This window comes from Nicotiana tomentosiformis, chromosome 4 (assembly GCF_000390325.3).
Source record: "Nicotiana tomentosiformis chromosome 4, ASM39032v3, whole genome shotgun sequence".
Lineage (NCBI taxonomy): Eukaryota > Viridiplantae > Streptophyta > Magnoliopsida > Solanales > Solanaceae > Nicotiana > Nicotiana tomentosiformis.
The window spans coordinates 42,943,942-42,967,571 of NC_090815.1; the positions used below are offsets into that span (position 1 = coordinate 42,943,942).

At 38.8% G+C, this 23,630-nt stretch overlaps 1 protein-coding gene across 1 annotated transcript; it reads left to right on the forward strand.

The window, feature by feature from the left end:
• The first annotated feature begins 679 nt into the window (after window positions 1–679).
• Window positions 680–2,022, forward strand: LOC104089964 (uncharacterized). The gene is made up of 2 exons (XM_009594990.2): window positions 680–930; window positions 1,377–2,022. The coding sequence occupies exons 1-2, from the start codon at window positions 680–682 to the stop codon at window positions 2,020–2,022; spliced, it is 897 nt and encodes a 298-aa protein (XP_009593285.2).
• The last annotated feature ends 21,608 nt before the right edge of the window (window positions 2,023–23,630 follow it).

Here is a 23,630-nt window from a genome sequence, read left to right on the forward strand (position 1 = left end):
AGCGCGAACAACCTCCTTCCTCTTGATCCTGAAATAGAATGAACACTTCGTAGGGTAAGAAGGGAAGTCGAAGCTAGAACTAGAACAGAAGGAGAGTTGGACATTGTAGTTCAACCACAACCACAACCACTAGAGATGGTAGGTAATGAAGATTGACTGGTGATAGAAGCCGCAACGCCTAATCTTGCTAATATGACTTAGGCTATTATGAAGCCTGATATCACGAGTCACTTTGAACTCAAACAGTACATGGTACAACTGATTCAGTCCATAGGGAAGTATATGTGTCTATTTCATAAAAATCTGCAGCGGCACATTCAGAACTTCCTGGAAGTTATGGATACTTACAATTATCTGAACATTTTCAAGAACTACGTCAGGCTGACATTGTTTCCCTTTTCACTGCTAGGGGAAGCCAAAGAATAGTTGCAAAAGGAGTCCGCGGACTCGATCCACACTTGGGATGATCTAGCACGAAAATTCTTAATAAAGTTTTTTCTCACTATGAAGACAAAGTCGTCGAGGAACCAGATTCTTGAGGTTCCAACAACGGGATGATGATACTCTTCGTCAAGTTTGGAAAAGATACAAGAAGTTACTCAGAGTCTGCCGACATTATTGTCAGACTGATGAGGTGTTGGGTCACACTTTCGTTGATGGGTTGGACGAGACATCAAAGATGAATCTTGACTCAACTTGTAGGGGTAGTTGCATGGCAAGGCCGTACAGTGAAATCCAGCTCCTGCTAAATAATTTCACTGCTAATGATAATAATTATCAAGGGGATGGGAAATCACGAAAAGCACTTAAACATAAGGCAGTAGGTGTAATTGAGCTTGATTATTTCTTAGCCATGAGAGCAAATATAGCAAAATTAGCAAATCAGATGAATAGAATGACAATGCACGAAACGCAACAGATGCAACATGTGTAACAGATGTCTACTTGCTAAGAGTTATGCGATGAAGGTCACACGAGTGACATATATCCCATGAATCATGAATCCATCTATTATGTGGGGGAAACAGAGCAGAGATCTGATAAATCAACATACACAATATGGGAACACTTACAACCCAAATTGGAAGAATCACCCTAACTTCTCTTGGGGTGGAAATCAGACAACTTAGAATCAGTATAAGCCGAAAGAAAATTACAGTCAACCTCAGAAGCAACCCCAGTAGGTGGAGGAGAGTACGGATGACCTGTTAAAGAAGTTATTGCTTGACAATCAACAACTCAGGACCGATTTCAGAAATTTTTACGAGACAAGTTGGGCAGTTAACGTCAAATCAAAATACTAGGTCTGCAGGCGCTCTTTCCAGCGATACAGAGAAGAATCCTCAAGTTAATGCAGTCACACTCTGAAACGGAAGGGAATTAGAAGAAGCGCCAAAGAAGAGTAGAGATAAGTTTATACCTGAGGGAGAGTTGATTCCTAAATCAATACACGAGTCAAAGAAAGATGATGCAAGTTCAGAGCCAGTGGGTGCTGTAAGGCTACCACCGCCTTTCCCCCAAAGGTTACAAAAGAAGAATGATGATCGCATGTTTAACAAATTTCTCTTTATGTTGAGCCAGGTTCAATTAAATATTCCATTCGTAGATGTACTTTGTGAAATTCCAAAAAAATATGCTAAGTACATCAAAGATATAGTGGCTCATAAGAGGAGATTGACTGAATTCGAGACAATCACACTTACTGAGGAGTGGACTTCGAGGGTCCAAAACAAGCTTCCTCAAAAGCTTAAGGATCATGGCAGCTTCACCATCCTTGTGCGGATTGGTAATGTTGATGTAGACCGTACTCTTTGTGATTTGGGGGCGAGCACAAATCTTATCCCCTTGACCTTGTTCAAGCAATTGGGTCTGGGAGCTCAAAGACCAACCATTGTGATGTTGCAATTAGCTGATAGATCCATCGCTTATCCCGAAGGAGTGATTGAAGATATATTACTGCAAATTGGGAAGTTCATCTTCCTAGCGGACTTCATTATCCTAGATTATGAGGCTAATGAATAAGTTCCACTCATATTGGGATGACCTCTGTGGCTACAGGTGATGTAATTATTAAAGTGAGAGAGGGAAAATTGATTATGAGGGTGGACAACGAGGAAGCAATTTTCAATGTTTATAAGGCGATTGAACTCCCCCGCCATTATGAGGAGCTCTCTATGATATCTGTTGTAGAGGTGGATGTGCAACTTATAGATCCGAGTGTATATCTAGACGATTCTCTAGAGAAAGCACTCATGTTGTTCGATAGCTTGGAGATTGATGACGAGGTTGAGGAGATAATGCATATACTAGATGCATCCTGTGTCTACATGCAAGGATTAAACCTCTTTGAGCTCCTAAATAGGCCAAGTGGGCTTCTTCCTAAGCCGTCGATTGAAGAGGCTCCGAAATTGAAACTTAAACCTTTACCCCCTCACCTTCAATATGCTTATTTAGGGTGGTTCTGACACTCTACTTGTTATTATTTCCTCTGACTTGTCTAAATTGCAGGAAAAAAAGCTATTAAGAGTGTTGCATGAGCACAAGCGAGCAATTTGGTGGACGATGTCTGACATTAGAGGCATTAGTCCGACCTTCTGCATGCATAAAATTCTCATGGAGGAGGGACATAAGCCATGTGTAGAGCACCAATGCCGCCTAAATCCAATCATGAAAGAGGTGGTAAGAAAGGAAGTGATTAAGTGGCTAGATGTAGGTTGCATAGATTATAGAAAATTAAAAAATGTCACCTGCAAGGACCACTTCCCCTCCCCTTTATTGACCAAATGCTTGATAGACTAGCTAGACGGAAATACTATTTTTTTCCTAGATGGCTATTTGGGGTATAATCAGATTGTTATCCCCCAGAGGACCAAGAGAAGACCATATCTACGTGTCCCTATGGCACATATACGTTCAAGACCCTTTGGTCTATGTAATGCACCTACGACTTTTCAAAGGTGTATGATGGCTATTCTCACTAACATGGTTGAAAGATTTGTATAAGTGTTCATGGATGATTTTTCTGTGTTTGGGTATTCTTTTGATAATTGTTTAATGAACCTTGATAAAGTGCTTTCTAGGTGTGAAGAGACAAACTTGGTGCTAAACTGGGAGAAATGCCATTTCATGGCACGCAAAGGTATAGTCTTGGGGCACAAGGTGTCCAAAAATGGGCTGCAGGTGGACAAGGCAAAGGTGGTGGCGATTGAAAAATTGCCCCCACCAAAATCCGTTAAGGGAATTCGTAGTTTCTTGGACCATGTAGGTTTTTATCGTCGTTTCATTAAAGATTTTACAAATATTTCCTCTCATCTGTGCAGGATTCTTGAGAAAGATATCCCCTTCAAATTTGATGACATTTGAGGAGCTGAGGAAAAGATTGGTGATTGCACCAATTATCACTGCCCAGGACTGGGCGCAACCATTTGAGTGGATGTGTGATGCGAGCAACATTGTAATAGGATTTGAGGGATAAAATTTTTCACTCCATTTACTATGCGAGCAAAACTCTAAATCCAACCCAAATGAACTACACTATTACTGAAAAAGAGTTGCTTGCAGTAGTGTGGGCGTTTGACAAGTTCAGATCCTACCTAGTGGGAACCAAAGTCATCGTCTACACAGATCACTTAGCTATAAGGTATTAGTTTAAAAAGAGAGACGCCAAGCCGAGGCTGATTCATTGGGTTCTCCTTTCACAAGAATTTGACTTGGATATCCGAGATTTAAAAAGAACAGAGAATCAAGTGGCTGATCACTTGTCTAGATTAGAAAATCGGAACCATGTGGCTGAGGGAGGTTCGATTAGGGAAACCTTTCCGGATGAGCAGTTATTGGCAGTCACCTCGAGTGCAGCCCCGTGGTATGCAGACTACACGAATTTTATTGCAAGTGTGGTGATGCCACCTGAATTGACACCTGATAATAGAAGAAGATTTCTACATGATGTGAGGCTCTACTTGTGGGATGAGCCATTCCTGTATAAGCAGTGTGCAGATCAGTTAGTACGAAAGTATGTTCCTGAAGAGGAAATGAATGCAATCTTGCAAGACTGTCACATTTCTCCATATGGAGGTCATCACGGTGGGGATAGAACCGCCAAAAAAATGGTGCAATTGGGTTTCTATTGGCCTAAATTGTTTAAGGATGCATATGCCTTTGTTAAAAAGTGTGACAGGTTCCAAAGAACCGGAACAATCACGAGGAAGCACGAGACACCTTTGCAAAATATTCTGGCAGTAGAGATCTTTGATGTTTGGGGGATTGATTTCATGGGACCGTTCCCACACTCTAATGGTCACAGGTACATCTTGCTGGCGGTCGACTATTTGTCTAAGTGGGTGGAGGCCATTTCTCTTCCTACTAATGACGCAAAGGTAGAGGTAAACTTTGTAAAAAAGTACATCTTTATACGCTTTGGGACTCCAAGGGTTCTAATAAGTGACGGAGGAACTCACTTCTGTAACAAGTTGTTAAACAACGTTCTATAAAAGTATGTTGTTAAGCACAAGATAGCCACCACCTATCATCCCCAAACTAGTGGTCAAGTGGAAGTGTCAAACAAAGAGGTGAAGCAAATTCTGGAGAAAACGGTAAGTGGAAATACGAAGGACTGGGCCGTAAAGCTTGACGACGTATTATGGGCATTTCGAACTGCATACAAGACCCCTATTGGAACATCTTCGTATAAGCTGGTTTATGGGAAGGCGTGCTACTTAACCGTCGAGTTTCAACACAAAGCCTATTGGGCGATTAAAAAGCTAAATATGGATATGGACTTAGCCAGCAAGAAGAGGTTGTTACAACTCAACGAGCTTCATGAGTTTCAATATCACGCATACAAAAATGCCAAATTGTATAAAGAAAAGACTAAGAGGTGGCATGATAAGCATATCCAACATCGCGAGTTTGAGCCATGTTAAGAGGTTATTCGAGGTTGAAGCTTTTCCCCGGAAAGCTTATGTCTAGATGGGTGGGTCCTTTCGAAGTTGTTAGTGTGATGCCTCATGGAGCGGTGGAATTGCGTGATATGAGTTCAAGTGGTACATTCTTGGTAAATGGGTAGAGAGTAAAAACACTATTGGGGTAGTTAAATTGTACATCACAAAACCTTGATGGACTTGGCCGATGCTTAAAAAATGTGTTGCGTCGTGCCACGATGTTAAATCAGGCATTTCTAGCATTTTATTTATTTTGTAGGAGTTAATTCATGTATGTAATAAAAAAAAGCTACAGGTATGGTAAAACAGGGTGGATGCGTTGCATCCCCCTTAGCGCCCAAAAATTAGGGATCAATTGCACGAGGCAGTGAACTGCAGCCATCGCGACCAAGATTGCCTCCCATCAAAATTTTGGAAAACAAGGCAGACGCGTCGCGTCCCCTTCAGCGCACACAGTAAGTGTTTTATTTAAACACTTTAAACGCCTAGTTCCCCCAATCTTTCCCCCTTTTCCCGCCTGGACAGAACCCTCGCACCACTACTGCCATCCTCCTTGCACAGGCGACGAAGATAAGTGCATGTTGACTTATCTCTCTTCCCTCCTCTTCTATATCTCACTGGTAGCATCATCATATTCCCATTCCCAATTCCCCTAGGTTAGGTTTCTTTGAAACCAAATTTTGATCTAAAACTAGGGGAAAATTGTAATTTGTGGGGATTGTTGATTGTTCTCTCTAAGAAAGTATTAATGTGCGTGATGTTAAACTAGAATTCCCTTCATCTCGTTAATTTTGGGAGGATATTTGAATTTCCCAACGGTTAGAAAACACTAGGCAAAACTGTTGCACTCTATGTGTTCGACGAATTGCCTGTGAGGTAAATTTGGGAGCCGGCGAAGTCTGAGTAACCGAGCGACATGAGTATATGCTAGTGAATAGGTGTGGGGTTGTTAGATCGATTGTGTATAGCCTTGTCAGAGTGTTGGAGCTATGGGTGCTCGCCACTTTTTCAAATCTCATTTTGAGGTATCTAATGGTAGTTAGGCTTCCGAGTGACCACGTACGGGGCTGAATTAAATGAACTTAAGCTGCTACAATATCTGTAAAGTGTGGAGTGTTTCGAGCCCGTGATAGACTGTCATAATAAGCTGAACATACGACACATTTTTTGACCGCTTGTATTGTAAAGTACATTATTACTTCAATTTGCATTCTGTGTGCTATATTCATATTGGTATGTCTTGAGATTAAGTGTGGGGTTGCGAGAAGTTTATGATTATATAGCTGAGTAAATTCAAAGTGAGCTGTTGTATGTGATTGAACATATTTTGAGCAACACTTGAATCTATATTTCATTATGTATAATTATGTCTATAAGTGCATTTCTCACTCATTTGCTACTAGATAAGTGATTCCAGCTGAAATCCATGGACTACGTTTGAATGCAACACTGCATAGCATAAAGTATGCGGATGATTGGAAGTGCAGAGTTTTGCACAACTTCTTTATATCTAAAACCTCAATGTTTTGAGAACTAATTGTTGACCTCTTTATTTTGCAGGTACATAGGTTCACAATGGCGGCAATGAGCAAAACGTCCGAGCAACAAGAAAGAGATAATGACAAGCAACTACCCAAAAAGCCTACTGGAAAGACAACAAGTTCTCCAAACCCACAGAACAAAAGAAAGCGGATTGAGAAAGCGAAGGCATAGCTGACTAGGCAATTACTTGATGAGACGGAGCAAGAAGAAGAGGAACCATTGATGAGGAGGAATGTTAAAATGGGTACCACAAAAACATCACAAGGACCACCAAGTAAGGGGATAGAGTTTAGAGAACCTGTGCCGAAGCAGACCAAATCCACAAAGCAGGTTGATCCAAAAGATAAAGGAAAGAAGAAGGCTACCTCAGAATCCGAGTTCGAGTCTGATTCGGACTATGAGCTCACAAATGTCAATATGAGCAACAAATATGAGGGTAAACCAATTGACTGAGCTGCTTGGGAAGAGAAGTTTGTTAGTGAAAAAGCATTTCGGGCTTATAAAATCCTGAATGCTAAGAAATACATTCCAGAAAAGCCAATCAACATTGTAGCACTGAAGAAAAATTACCCAGACCTTCTGTAATTAATTCGAGAGGTGCAACCATGTGGACCTATCTTGAAGGGCCAAGGCGAGGCCAACCTTACTATTTTCAGAGAGCTTTATGCCAATTGGCGTCATTCGCAGGGAAGCATTGTGAGAGTACGAGGGGTGGATATCAATGTCTCAGCTGAGGCTCTGAACGGGTTTTTAGGGGTGATACACACACCAACGGACAAGTATGAATCTATATGTAAAGAGCCTGATTAATCACATGTTCAGTCTGTCCTATGCCATACCAGAAAAGATGCAAAATGGAATCATGGAAGTGTAGAGCACAATTCTTTGGCCAAGGAGTTCATGAGCGCATTAGCACGTGTGGTGCTGAAACTTATATGCAATCGCTTGATGCCGCGCTAACACAAAACTCATATCCCTTGATACTGAGCACTAGTGCTATATGCTTTATTGGAGAGGATCCCGCTCAACTTAGGAGCCATCATGCACGACCAAATGTAGCACACCACGATGAACTACAAGTGGAGACTGTTCTATGTAAATACCTTATCGGCTTACTTGACGGAGATGGGTGTGCTATGGGACAAGAAGAATGATGACATCAAGGCTAAAGCTCCAGGACCATATGATGTTACTGCTGTACTGGAGCCGGACATGGGGAGGACTTCTAAGTTCACTATTCAGCAGTTATTTGAGCAGATGAGAGCTGAAATGGAAGAGAACAAGGCTGAGTTGATCGCGACCCGTGCGGAGTTGAGTGCTACTAGAGGTGAGTTGATTCAGACTCGTGCAAATCTAAGCCGAGTCCAAACTGGGCAGGCTACGATGATGAGGGAGGTATCACTGCTCCTATGTGCTTTGGTCCAACGTACATATATAGATATTTCACAGTTCCTTGCACCATCCATTGCTGGACCATCCACTTCTGCTTCTCTTATATTCCCGGGGTCTACATCCACCATACCCACTGAGACCACCGTGCCGCATGCTACAGATTCAGCTCCACCTGGAGATGATAGGACTGTGACCGACCCCCCTATTCGTGAGGATGCTATTGCTATGCCAGAGGGGGCCATGATAGATGCTGTGGATGCTTCGAGTACTCACTCGGTTGTTGCTACTACTTCCATCCCGGCTTTCCATACCACTGCTTCTGATGCTCCTCTACAGACCATGGAGGAGTCCTCCACATCGACTTAAGGGAGTTTCTTATCACCCTACTCTGCTTTATTTGTGTGCATTGGGGACACTGCACTCTTATAAGTATGAGGTGGGGGTTATTCATTTTTGTGGATGAATGCACTTAACTATTACAATTTTTGTTGCTTTTGATACTTTTGGGGCTGTAATATTGTCACGACCCGAAATTCCCACCGTCAGGACTATGATGGCGCCTAACATTCCACTTGCTAGGCAAGCTGACGTTAGAGAATTTTTACGCAAATCCTTAGTCAATTCAGTAAATAACAGCAAATAAGCTAAAATGAAATATAGCGAGTGCGGAATAATATAAAAACTTCATTAATTACTACTACCCGGATATGGAGTCACAACTCACGAGCTACTATGATTTACTACAAACAGAGTCTGAAAAGGGAAAATACACTTTTTTGAAGTAAGGAAACAGTAAATGATAACACTAGGAAGAGACTCCAGGGTCTGCGGATGCCAACAGATCTGCCTTGGGTCTCCTGACATCAAATCCAAGCTGCTAAGCCTCACGATTAGCTAGGGCCGGTACCAAAATCTGCACAAAAAGTGCAGAGTGCAGTATCAGTACAACCGGCTCCATATACTGGTAAGTGTTGAGTCTAAAATCGACGAAGTAGTGACGAGGCTATGACAAGACACCTACATAACAAACCTGTGCAATTTAACAGTATATGTACAAATAACAGCTAAACATGTACTATTGGAAGGGGGAAACATGCTAAGGAGAATATGAGATAGAGAACTACAGCAGAATGGTAATTTGAACAGCCAATATACTATGAATCAATAAGAACAAGTAAACACATTAAAGAAAAAATGCACAACATCACCCTTCACGCTTTTACTCCTAACCTCACCATAAAATCAATAGAAACTGCATGACATCACCCTTCGTGCATTAACTCTCATAACATGGCACGACATCACCCTTCGTGTATTAACACTCACAATATGGCACGACATCACCCTTCGTGCATTAACACTCATAATATGGCATGACATCGTGCATTAACACTCACAGTATGGCACGACATCACCCTTCGTGCATTAACACTCTTCCTTATCATAATGCAATGGACAAATAACAATAGGGAGATAGAATAACAAGTACAAACCTTACTTCAATATTTGGTTCCACAATATCAACCTCAACTTCGGAATCAATACTCAATTATCACCAGAAGATTCATAAACATGATAAGAACGATCAATTTAGCAATACTAGCTTAAACACGGATAATATGAACAAAGGAAGCTATAATTTCAAGAAACCAAGCCCCACCCGCATGCTTTAACCCGTCTACAATGCATAAGTACTCGTCACTTCACATATACGTTGTTCCCCAATATTTAAACCTGTAGCAAATATACAAACAAGTCCTATTCCCTCAAGTCAAGGCCATGACACTTACCTCGCTCCGAAGATCAAACTCAAAGCTCAACCACGACTTTTCCTCTCAAAAAAGCCTCCGAACCAATATAATCTAGCAATTTACCAACCAAACGATTCAAATTAAGCCTTAGGAACTACCCACGATTGCAAAAAAATCAATTTAGGCCATTATTGTAAAAGTCAACACCCGGGCCCGCTTGGTCAAAACCCGAGGTTCGGACCAAAATCCAATTATACATTCACCCCCGAGCCCGATTATGTATCTAGTTTCGGAATCCGACCCCAAATTGAGGTCTAAATCCCCAATTTGCCAAAACCCCCAATTCTTCCTAAATTTTCTAGTTTTCTACCATGAAAGAACAAAGATTAGGGCTAGGAATTTAATGAGTGATGTTAGAAATAGAAGAAAATGAGTTAAAGAGTACAAACCTATGAATTGGTGTTGAGTTTTTCCTTCAAAATCGCACCTAGGCCGAGATCTAATGGAGAGTTTATGAAAAATGGGTAAAATCCCGTTTTTGAAATGTTTTAAGGTCTGGGCGTCAGGCCTTCTTCGCGTTCGCAGAGGGCCTGCCGCGTTCATGATGTGCAGCAGCTTAAATGGCTTTCGCGATCACGAGAGGTTACACACGTTCGTAAAGGTTTAGCCCCCCTGACCTCCGCGTTCGCGAGGCAAGACCCGCGTTCGCGTAGTGTAACCTCAAGTCTCCTTCCCAGCCTAGCTAACACTACGCGTTCGCGTGTGACGGATTGCGTTCGCATAGAGCAAACCCCTCATTGCTCCGCGTTCGCGACCATAGTCTCTTGTTCGTGTAGTGTAAAATCCTCCCCCAACCCAGATCCCCTCCGCGATCGCGAGAATGGCTTCGCGATTACGAAGCACAACACACCAAAAAACCAGTTGCAGCAAAAATATCAGATTTTTCTAAGTCCAATTCACCCTGTAGCCTATCCGAAACTCACCCGAGCCCTCGGGGCTCCGAACCAAACATGCACACAAGTCCTAAAACATCATACGAACTCGTTCGTGTGATTAAAATACCAAAATAACATCTAGAACTACGAATCAGACACCAAATCAAATGAATTTTTTAAAAAAACTTTAAAACTTTTATTTTCACAACTGAACGTCCGAATCACGCCAAACCAACTCCGTTTCTCACCAAATTTGACAGACAAGTCATAAATATAATAGTGGACATGTACCATGCTGCGGAACCAAAATATGTACCCGATATCAACAAAACCAAACCTCAGTTAATTCTTAAAAACTATTAAACTTCCAGATTTTTAATTTTTAACAACAATTCATAACTCGAGCTAGGGACCTCCGAATTTGATTCCGGGCATACGCCCAGGTCCCATATTTTGATACAGACCCACCGGTACCATCAAAATATGGGTCCGGTTCCGTTTACTCAAAACATTGACCGAAGTCAACTCAAATTTATTTTTAAGGTGAAAATTCTTATTTTTATCAGTTTTAACATATAAACCTTCCGGAAGAACACCCGGACTGCGCACACAAATTGAGAAAGGCTAAAATGAGGTTTTTGAGACCTTGAAATATAGAATTAGGTTCTAAAGTATAATATAACCTATCGGGTCATCACAAATATTCACTGAATTAATGGCCTGTAAAAAGTAGTAAATTCGTCTATAAGTAGTAACTCTCAGTCTCTGATTATTTCTATTTGTAGTGAGTAGTCGGATTATAGTTGATAGTTTCAACTTTAAAAAAGACTCAGAAAATAGTAGACTTTTCCCGACGACGGATTACCTAGGCAGTTTTCTCGAGGGATTGAGGTCCTTGGAAAAATATAAAAAGATTTGCATTTGATTCTTGGAATTAGTGTTAGTATTAGGAAATTGACTAAAAAATAAAGAAAAAGCACAAAAATATTTTATTTTTCTTAATTGTTTTAAGTAGTTAGCTTAAGTTTAATCTATTAGGCAATAATCCCCCTTGATTTTTCTTTGGCAATCGGTTCTTTTTCAAGGGATGAATTTTTGAATCGGGTATTATTTTTTATTTTTAGAGTAGTATAGGTTATAAAACAGACTGAGTTCGGCACATTTGGTGACTTGTTTGATACCAACAGAGTTAGACATGGGAATATGTATTATCACTTTCCCTATGAGTTTTCGAGAGTTATTTGTGCCTTGAAAAGTAGAATAGTTTTTTTTGTGACGCTTAGGCTAATTTTCTTGATTCTTGTGCTAACTGATGTGCCTTGTGCATTAAAATTGTGGCTTAACACTATACTTACTTTGATAGAGAGTTGGAATGTAGCCATCCTAATTGAATTATGTGCTATTGTGTGGTGAGATTCTTGTATAGTTCTATGTAGTATATTTATGTCCGGAACTTTCCCTGCATGTGAGTTAAAGCTAAATCCTAGGTTTTGCTCGGTTTTAAATATGATTTTAGCTCTTCTTTGAACCTGTTTGAATTTTAATGCTACCACAAATAAAATCATCCCTAGTTAGCCATGTTGAGCCGTAAACCTTTTGTTTGTCACTCACATTATAAGCCCATACCCCTTTTTTATTCTTAATCGACATTATTTGATCCTTTTACCTCTTAAAGCACTTAACTTATAAAATAAGCGCTAGAAGAAGTAAGGAGGAAACTTGGGTGGCTTTCGAGTGGAACCAATGAATGGAAGAAAGGTGCACTTGTTTTGTAAGAAATACACCACTAGCAGAAATCGTAAAGTAAAGAAAATCTGATAAAAAAATAGCAAAAGCAATAATACATGTTGTCCTTGCTAGTGAGTGGGAGTCAAAGTAGTGCTTAAAGAAAAATGGAATGTGTTGGGGGTGATGTTGTTTGTGATGTCTGAAGTTGGGTTAAAGAAAGTTACGCTTAAAGTGATTACTTGACGTGTTAAAGTACTTAGGAGGGTTAACCATTATTTTTTATATCTATCCTACCCGTTCCTTAGCCCACATTACAACCACAATAAAGTCCTGATTGATTTTAGACTGGGCAGGCCTACAATAGTAGAGATTTACATAACAGGCAAGCCTATGGTACCGTTTGTTCGTATGTGAACTTCTTTGAGAGAGTGAGTGAGTTCTTCCATTGTTTGAAGTCCTTAAATTATGTTCGAATTTTATTTGAGTGTGTGGACTATCTCTCTTTTATTTGTGGTGAGGGCACATGTTTCATGATGGATATGTGACTTTATTAGGCTCTTCAGTCAGAGTAAGTAAGTTGGCCTGAAAGTAGTTATGCTAGGGAGTCAGCTTCTGAGGTTGAGATGTCTCGAATTTGCTATTTGACTGTTGTAAATTGTTCAATATTGTGCTTGGCATGGTTATAACATGGGGAAGTAAGTTAAATAATTCATATGCAAAGGGATGATTGTTGGTATCAACCAAAATCATTGGTGCTTGAGCTTAATTAAAAAGTTGTGAAATAAGCTTAATTTTGTTCGATTTATTGTAGGTTAATTTTACTTTGCTCGAGGACGAATAAAGGTTTAAATGTAGAGTGAAAATTTGTCCATTTTTTCTGAAACACATGGAATAGTTCCATACTGGAAAATCTGACAAGAACTCACGAGTTGTTTCCACCTTACAATAATAACCAAAAAAAGAAAGAATCATAATTTCTAGTCTTTAACATAAAATAAAGCAAGATTAATAACGGACACGTGATAATTAGGTGTTACGGTGTTAGGAAAAATCATCATAATAACAACAACATCGAAATGATAATGATGATAGAAGCATAAATCTAGACTATAGTGTCTGAATTTACTAATTAAATACATCTTTAAGGTAAACTCATAATCATGGATTCCAACTTGATAGTTTTTGGCCCTCGTGTGAAATTCCCCCTATGAGTTTACACCTACACATGAATACCTTCTTGGGCATCAATTAATTCCCATCCCTTTATCTTTATAGACCAATATTCAAACAAGAGAGACAACGTTTACTGGTTTGGTAGTGGGGGTCAAGGTCAACTAATACCTCTTCCTCTTCTATGTGTTTAACCAATTCATATAATGGTCATCAATGGTGATAAGATTCAACTTTGACCATGTCTTGCTTTGAATTAATTAGCAGTTTTGATGAACAACTCATTTCTACCTCTATATTTGTGGTCCTCCTTTACATGGTGTCTGAGTGTAGTTTTAACATTCTTATCTCCACATGCCTGATGGTAGGCTATAATCACATTTTTATTCTCTTATTGTACTCTAATTCACTGTACTTTATTCATGTTTGAGCTTAAATTGAGAGTGTTTTGCACTTATTGTGTGTTTTATGCCTTGTAGGAGTGATTCCGAGCTAAGTAAATGTTGTGGAGCTAATTCGAGCTATTTGGAGCTTTGAAGTCCGAGTAAAAGCATAAAGAATTAAGCCGGGATCGTGTTTGGGAGTCGAGGACCAAGTCGAGACATCAAAACGCAAGCAACAAGCAAGATTCTCAGGAAATCCTACAGCCGCGGCGCGTGGGGCGCCGCGGGTGTGCAATTTCCTATTGTCTGTCAGAACTTAGCTCTCTGGATTTCACCACTAATGCCCCACATGGTGCGTCATCCCATGCAGCACGCCTGTGCAATTGTTACAGAGTAAATGTCCTATTTCGGCTAGGAGAAGGTGATTTCGTCTGGGCCCGACCCTACTTGGTATAAATACATGGAAAAATATTATTTTCTTGACTTTTGACACATATTCGACCTAAGGAGGCTAAGGAGGAGTTGGAAGAACACGAGTACAAGGATTTCATCATTCCTTCCTTACTCAAGACCTGAGTTTGGATTGAATTTATGTTTTCCTATACTTTAACTTTATTTGTGATGAACTGCTCTATGTCTATGGAGTAGTTCTCTTTAGGGTTTGATAGATTAGATGTATTGATGATTGTTTGTGGATTATAACTCTAGTTTATGTATTGAAGCGTTTTTGGATGATTTAATTGTTGCATCTATAATCACTTGTTCATGTAATCGAGAGAGGCATAACTCTTGATATCTTTGTATTATATTGTTGGTTGAGTTCATTAATTCTTCTTAGTAATCGAAAGAGACTAGTTGAATTATTGATTAAACCTAGTTAGGAGGATAATCGAGAGAGGTTCTCCTAAAGACCAATCCACTACGCATTCTTTCATATCTTCACATGCTTAAATTGGTTCATCTTGTGAGGTTAAAACTTAATCGAGAGAGGAGTTTTTGCTGAACGTTTGAACTAATAATTGAGTGAATTCGAGAGACTCACTTAAACATTATAAGTAAATTATCTAGAGTTAGATCTCAAACAATTATCTTGCACATATCCTATCAAAACCATATCTTCTCCCATTGATAACCTTCTTTTATTATTCCTTGGTTTGATTGTCATTAGTTAATAGCTTTATACTCGTAGTTAATTTTAGTTAGAAAACATATAAATATCATGTGTTTATCATCTTGGATAGCAACTAAGCTAGAAACTATGAAAATACTGTTTAAATCCAATCCTTGTGGAGATCAAGGGAGTTATACTATACCTTGCTCTGTAGAAACTATTTATTTTGTTAAGTCTTTATATGATTCTGGTGCCTCAATTAATCTAATGCCTCTATCTATTTACAGAAAATTGGAGAAGGAGATTTGAGAGATAAGGTCTGCACCCATATCTTTGCAGCTGGCAGACCAAATAACTATTATACCCGAGGGGATAGTGGAAGATGTGTTAGTTCAGGTGGATAAGTTTGCATTTCCGATGGATTTTATAGTGGTGAATATGGAGGAGAACAAGGAGGTCCCCCTCATCCTAGGAAGACTATTCTTAGCAACGGGAAGAACTATATTAGATATACACGAGAGAAAACTCATGCATAGAGTGGGTGAGGAAACTGTGACTTTCGAGATGGATGGAGACAAAGGGGTGCAAAAAGAAAAACCAGCTGTGAGTGTTGAGTGGAAAGTGAAGGGATCAAAAGAGAAGGATGCGGTGAGTGAGAAAGATAAGTGTGGGGTGTACCCCCAAAAGGCTGAGAAGAAGCTATTGGCATGGATATGTGCATTGGTTCGGGCGCAAGGAATGGAGCCCGACTTCGACTGAGACCCCAACTAGATGTTCAGGGAAGTTTCCTTTACTTTGTGCTTTTTAATTGTGTATCATTGGGATAGTGTGGGGTATGGTATATGTATGTATTTATATTAGTTTTCTGTTTGTTAGTTGTAGTAGTTGGAGATAGAAAACAAAAATATATATATTTTTAAAATTTTAGGTTTTTCCCGTTGATGGATATCATCGACATGTTTCTTGAGGGATTAAGGTCGAAAGAAAAAGACAAAAAGATTTTCGTTTGTAGGAAGTATAATAATCCCCCCTTGGTTTTTCTTTGTGTCGCGGTTCTTTTTCAAGGGTTTTCATTGAACCGGGTGTAGTTAGTTTTTGTTTTGTTGAGTAGTAGGAAGCCTTGTGCTGTGATTTAAATTGAAAGCAATATCTATTGACTTTATTATACCTTGAGAATAGTAAGTGCTTTAGTTGTGACGCTTAGGCTCAGATTTTGACTCTTGTATAAGTACCTTAAATTGTATGATCTACACTTTTCTTAACTGCATTGACTAGAGTGTCGTGATAGTCCAATCCTGAGTGATTTATGTGCCATGTGTGTGGGAGGTTTTGTGTATTCTGTGCATTGCATTTGATGTCTAGAACTTGTCCTGTGTGTTTGCAAGGGAAATAATAGTTTTATTCAGTCTTGGAAGTAATATAGGCGTTTCTTTGTTGAGCCAGTTATATGCTTTTACCCACCTAATTGTTATGTATCTTAATTAACCCCTTTGAGCCTGTAATCTTGTTTTTTTGGCAACAACATTACAAGCCTTACCGATTTGTTTGGATTGACCATCTATTTGAACCTTTTACCTCTCGTGAGCACTTGAATTTATTTTGGACTTTGTAAAAGTAAAGTGTGGGGTGTTGGTTTGGCTTTTGAGTAGAACTATTGAAATAAGAAAAAAGGTGCAATGTTTTGAAAAAGTAAGAACCACTTGAATTGAAAAAGAAAGAAAAAATAAGTGTATGATTGTGAAAAAATGTTCCTTGATAGTGGTTAGTTGATGTAATTGTGCTTAAAGAAGTAGGGAGTTAATGTATATTGATGTGAATGTGGAGTATGGTTTGAAATAAGTGTGGGGTTTTGAATGGTTAATTGTATGTATTAAAGTGCTTAGAGAGGTGTAGTCACTCTTATATCCAAAAGTGTCCTACCCATCCTGCAGCCTACAATACAACCGATTAAAGTCCTACTTGATCCTTGACTGAATAAGCTCAATTAGTAGAGTAGTACACTACGGGCAAGCCTATGGTACGTATTTTGTGGCATATGAATGTTACTTCTGAGAGTGAGTGAATTCTTTCTATCTTGAGTTCCTAATTATTCTTAAATTTTATTGTGTGTGGAACTAGTCTCTATTATTGTGTGAGGGCACTTGATTCATGAGGGAAAGGTAATGTCGTTGACCTCTGTGTTAGAGTAAGTGAGCGGGTTATAAAATTCATGGTGCTTTTGAGTCAAATCTTGAGGCGAGGATGTTACGGTATTGTACTTAGTCTGTTTTAATTATTCTTGGTGTGATGAGTTACTAGAGTTGTTTAAAAAGGTCATGTCTATATGAAGTGTAGTTTGATAACTCGAGGACGAGAGATGGTTTAAGTGTGGGGTGTTGATGGTAAGCTATAATCTCATATTTTAGTCACTTATTGCACTCTAATTCATAGCACTTTATTCATGTTTGAGCTTTAATTGAAAGTGTTTTGCACTTATTGTGTGTTTTATGCATTGTAGGAGTAATTCCGAGCTAAGTAAATGTTGTGGAGCTAATTTGAGCTATTTGGAGCTTTGAAGTCTGAGTAAAAGCCCAAGAGATTAAGACGGGATCGTGTTCGGGGATCGAGGACCAAGTTTGGACGTCAAAACGCAAGCAAAAAGCAACACTCAGAGGAAATCCTACAGCCGCGGCGCTTGGGGCGCCGCGGGTGTGCAATTTCCTATTGTCTGTCATAACTTAGCGCTCTGGATTTCACCACCAATGCCCCGCATGGCGCGTCACCCCATGCGGGCGCGCCTCTGCAATTGTTACAGAGTAAATGTCCTTTTTGGGCTAGGAGAAGGTGATTTCTTCTAGGCCCGACCCTACTTGAAATAAGTACATGGAAAAATGTTATTTTCTAGCCTTTTGACACTTATTCGACCTAAGGAGGCTAAGCAGGAGTTGGAAGAACCCGAGCACAAGTATTTTATCATTCCTTCCTCACTCAAGACCTGAGTTTGGATTGAATTTATGTTTTCCTATACTTTAACTTTATTTGTGATGAATTGCTCCATGTCTGTGGAGTAGTTCTCTTAAGGGTTTGATGGTTTTGGTGTATTGATGATTGTTTGTGGATTATAACTCTAGTTTATGTATTGAAGCATTTTTGGATGATTTAATTGTTGCATCTATAATCACTTGTTCATGTAATCGAGAGAGGCATAACTTGTGATATCTTTGCATTATATTGTTGGTTGAGTTCATTAATTCTTCTTAGTATTCGAAATAGGCTAGTTGAATCATTGATTAAACCTAGTTAGGAGGATAATCGAGAGAGGTTCTCCTAAAGACCAATCCACTACGCATTCTTGCATATCTTCACGTGCTTAAATTGGTTCATCTTGTGAGGTTAAAACTTACTCGAGATAGGAGTTTTTGCTGAACCCTATCTTCTCCCATTGATAACCTTCTTTGATTATTCCTTCCTTCAGTTGTCATTAGTTAATAGCTTTAGACTCTTAGTTAATTTTAGTTAGGAAATGTCACGCCCTGAACTTGGGGAGCGCGACTTTCTCTCAACCGAGTAAACCCTGTCAAGCAAGCCTACTTTACATCAACATCTCATCATAACTCATTCATGATTTATCAAAACATCATTAGATCATGACTTTTAAATTGAATACATTTGGCTCAATGGCCGACAATCATTCTCATGATGGGTGCGTAGCCTCATAAATACTGTGAACATAAATACTTGACAAAACTCAAATCTTTAGTTTCATGACCCATATGTACATGGATCTTCTATGACAATAAATACCTAAATACATAAAATGAACTAGACCCAAACACCCACTATAACTGTAGCGAGCTCACCATAAGTTGAGTAGTGAAGAAGATCCCTATGAAAGATCCATATCATTCTGTAGAAGTATCCCTGCATCCATTAAAAGATGCAGTGCCCCAGAAAAAGGGACGTGAGTACATGTGGAATAGTACTCATATGTAAGGCAGACAAAACAACATCTGAAAATACGGTAACTCAAATAAGAGGTAAATAAAGTACAACAAGAAAGTGCGAAACATCCCATAGAATCAAATTTCAACACTTATTATACTTATATCATTCTGAAATTCCTTTGGGATCAATTGATCCATATGAACTATATGTGGAATACATAATATAATGTGATTGGAACAATATGTACGAACAAGGGCAATGAAAGTTGCACCTATTGTGTGCGTTAACAATGCGTCTCACTAGACCGTCCATATCCCTCTCTTATGTTACACCTATACATTTCATAGACTGTCCTTAGTTTTCACATATCATAATATACACCTATATGTCTCATAGACCGTCCATAGTGTTCATATATCATATTATACACCTATGCGTCTCATACACCATCCATAGTGTTCACATATCATATTATACACCTATGCGTCTCATAGACCGTCCATAGTATTTATTCATACCCTACACCTATACATTTCATACACAATATACCTATGCATTTCATAGACCGTCCATAGGATTCCATATACAATATACCTATGTATATACCTATGCATTTCATAGACCGTCCATAGGATTCATTCATATTATATTATACACCTATGCATTTCATAGCCCGTCCATAAGATCACAAATTATATTATACACCTATACGTTTCATAGCCCGTCCATAGGATCACATATTATATTATACACCTATGCGTTTCATAGCCCGTCCATAGGATCACATATTTTATTATACACCTATGCGTTTCATAGCCCGTCCATAGGATTCACAACACATCATTATGCACATAGCCATATATAAAGTTAAAGCGACATGATTAACATTACATTTAAGGCCGTAATTTCCCGTATCATTGGAATACTTCATGTTCATGCTTATCATGGAGAAACACAGCTCATTACATTAGCACATGAATGGTGAATCAATAAGTCAATTTCAATGGCACATGAGCCCAATTTCTTTTCTTAAAGTTCATCATCATTTGGCATAGGACATCTCCCTTTCATCTCGTTATTCACTCACTTGTCATCTTGGGGTCATTAGCTAAGTTCATGATTCTTGGGGACTTAACATCGAAGTCATTTGCATTATTATTTTAGAAGCATACATACTATGATTGAAACCTTTGGGACATGCAATGCCTCATTATTCTTATTTTGGAAAACGGCCGCATTTCATGTTCATACTATCACTTACTTGTACTTGCCACGGATGATCATAGGACATTTAAAACATTTAGGAACACCATAGCCTCTCTTCATGAGGGCGTAGGAGCTTATAGCACATTGGAAACATAAGTACGAATACGTTTATCTCATAATCTTTCACACCATATATCACTTCATTAGTACTTTCAACTACTTACAACATCATTATTTTATTGACTCCCTTTGCCATACATATTATTCTTCATTCATGGCACTGTGGCCGTATATCATATTCTACACTTTCATATCTTTCCTTTCATGGATCATCATCATAAATTTCAACATATAGAATATTTCGGAAGTCACAACTTTAGGTTCATTTGTAATAAAGGTTTTAAACGCAATAGATTTCTTTCCAAGAAGTGAAGTAAAATGATTGGCAATCGAAGTGCAGGTTAAAGTCATAAACGAGTAACACAACATTTATTATTGAAATACTTTCTCCCAAAAGGGCAATACACAATTTCAACTCATGGTTATGTAAGAGCTCAAACCACATTCGAAATACTTACAAAACATATCATTAGTTAAAATAGCCACCTTTGGACATGACTTGAGCACATAAGCTTTTAGGCAAATCTATTTTTGATGTCAATTTGGAGCATTTGAATCAAGCCTCGTTTCATAACCGTTCTCGCATCATTTCATATCATTGACACCATTGGCCACAAATATAACTTTCATTATTGGTACGGTAGCCACACTTTATATCTCCAACCCACTTCTTGCACTTTCCATCATCTTTTTGAGTTATCAACAACAAGGTATTTCTAATCAAGAGCTTAGTACACATACAAACAATTAAGAGTCTTAAGCACATCGAGTTTTTCTCACACAATTTGGCATCATAACTTTCATTTGAAACACGACTCAAAGTCATAACATTTTAATACACAACCCATGCTTTGAACACATTCCCGAAGTATACCATAATATTATAAGAGTATTCGGAATGCATATTAAACATATCTCTTTCGGTGCAAAGCTTATTCGGAATAGTTAATTTATAATGAACAACTCGGGACTTACAAGAACATCGTGGGATTCAATTCTAAGATAAAAGTTTAGCCAACATACCTCAAATTTGTCCCTTAATGATACTACAACGATCTACTACATTAAGCAACTTCAATCTACAATAACATCCAATGGGATCAATATTAGTAACAAATTCTATAATTTAGGCCATTTAGGCACTTTATCAAATACCTAGTAGGCATGAATCTCTATATCTCTTAACCATAGATCTAGTTCATCCAACTACTACCATTTACCAATAATTTATCCCACCATCATTCTTAAACAATTCATAACTTCCAACATCACTTACATGACCATCCATCCACACCCAACCAACAAAATTCCATCAAATAATCACCTTTCAATCTCTACAATGATTATGTATTTAAATTGGGAACTTATGACTTCCAATCACCATACCATAAGTTCCAATACTTAATTCATACTCATATTCCCATAATATATCCATACATGTAAGTCAAAGGGTGTATGATTACCTTTTGGAAGAAATCTTACAAAACCCTCCTTTGAGTTTTCGAAGAAATTTTTTGAAGATCTATGTATTTTATGGAGGATTGAGTTAGTTTTAGGATGGAATTGATGGAATGAAATACCAAATTAGTAGGGATTACTCACCTTGAAGATGGGGGGAGTTGGAGGTCTTGAGACAGTGGAGGAAAACCCCAAAATTCGGCCAAGAGGAATGAGGAAAAATGGACCCGAAATGAGTATATAACATTTCGAGCGTCACAGGTAGCGTGGGGCACTACCTGTGTCCCAGTTTCCAGATCCTCAAGATTCCCAGCGCCAGGGCTAGCACCCCACGCTACTCTGGGCACTGGCGATGGAAAATCTTTTCTATTTCGCTCGGAAATGGGCATAACTCTCACATACGATGTCGGAATTCGACGATTATTTTTGTTATGACTCTGTAATTTCCATACAGATCTAATGCTTCAATCAAAACTGAATTTGGAGCTCATTTTCTTAATATGATACCACTTATTCTTGAAGAAATGACGTCGAAACATCCTAGAAATATCCAAATTATATTTCGTGCATACGCCTGAGTCCAAAATCACCATCCGGACCTAACAGAATCATCAAAACTCCGATACGAGGTCGAATACAAAAATAACTCAAACTTGTTTATAATATATCACATGAAGCTACTCAAGACTTCAAATAGTTGAAAGGAGCGTAAATGTTCAAAACGACAAGGCAGGTGGTTACAGAAAACATATAAAATCTCAAGTGTTTATCATCTTGGATAGCAACCAAGCTAGAAACTATGAGAATACTGTTTAAATCCAATCCCTGTGAAGATCCAGGGAGTTTTACTATACCTTGCTCTATAGGAACTATTCATTTTGTAAAGTCTTTATGTGATTCTGGTGCCTCGATTAATCTAATGCCTCTATCTATTTATAGGAAATTGGAGAAGGAGATTGGAGAGATAAGGTTTGCACCCATATCTTTGCAGGTGGCAGACCAAACAACTATTATACCCGAGGGGATAGTGGAAGTTGTGTTAGTTCGAGTGGATAAGTTCGTATTTCCGATGGATTTTATAGTGGTGATTATGGAGGAGAACAAGGAGGTCACCCTTATCCTAGGAAGACCATTCTTAGCGATGGGAAGATCTATATTAGATATACACGAGAGAAAACTCATGCTTAGAGTGGGTGAGAAAACTGTGACTTTCGAGATGGATGGAGACAAGAGGGTGCAAAAAGAAAAACAAGTTGTGAGGGTTGAGTGGAAAGTGAAGGGTTCAAAAGAGAAGGATGCAGTGAGTGACAAAGATAAGTGTGGGGTGTGCCCCAAAAAGACTGAGAAGAAACTATCAGCATGGATGTGTGCATTGGTTCGGACATGAGGAATGAAGCCCGACTTCAACTCAGACCCCGACTAGATGTTCAGGGAAGTTTCTTTTACCTTATGATTTTTAATTATGTGTCATGGTGACATGCCACACCTTAAAATGTGGGGTGGGGGACATGTTGTATGTATTCATATTAGTTTTCTGTTTGTTGGTTGTAGTAGTTAGAGATAGAAAACAAAAACAAAATTTAAAACTTTTGATTTTTCCCGATGATGGATGTCATCGACAGGTTTCTTGAGGGATTAAGGTCGAAAGAAAAAGACAAAAAGATTTTTGTTTTAGGAAGTGCAATAATTCCCCCTTGGTTTTCTTTGTGTCGCGGTTCTTTTCCAAGGGTTTTGTTTGAACCGGGCGTAGTTAGTTGTTTTTGTAGAGTAATAGGAAGCCTTGTGCTGTGATTTGAATTGAAAGAAATATATCTTGACTTTATTATACCTTGAGAATAGTAAATGCTTTAGTTGTCAGTTTTTGACTCTTGTATAAGTACCTTAAATTGAATGATCTAAACTTTACGTAACTGCATTGACTAGGGTGTCATGATAGTCCAATCCTGAGTGAGTTATGTGCCATATGTATG

Coding starts and splice junctions, on each gene's coding strand:
- LOC104089964 (XM_009594990.2), top strand. CDS start 680: ATGAATCTTGACTCAACTTGTAGGGGTAGTTGCATGGCAAGGCCGTAC. Junction 931..1,376: donor ACGCAACAGATGCAACATGT/GTAACAGATGTC, acceptor CTGAAACGGAAG/GGAATTAGAAGAAGCGCCAA.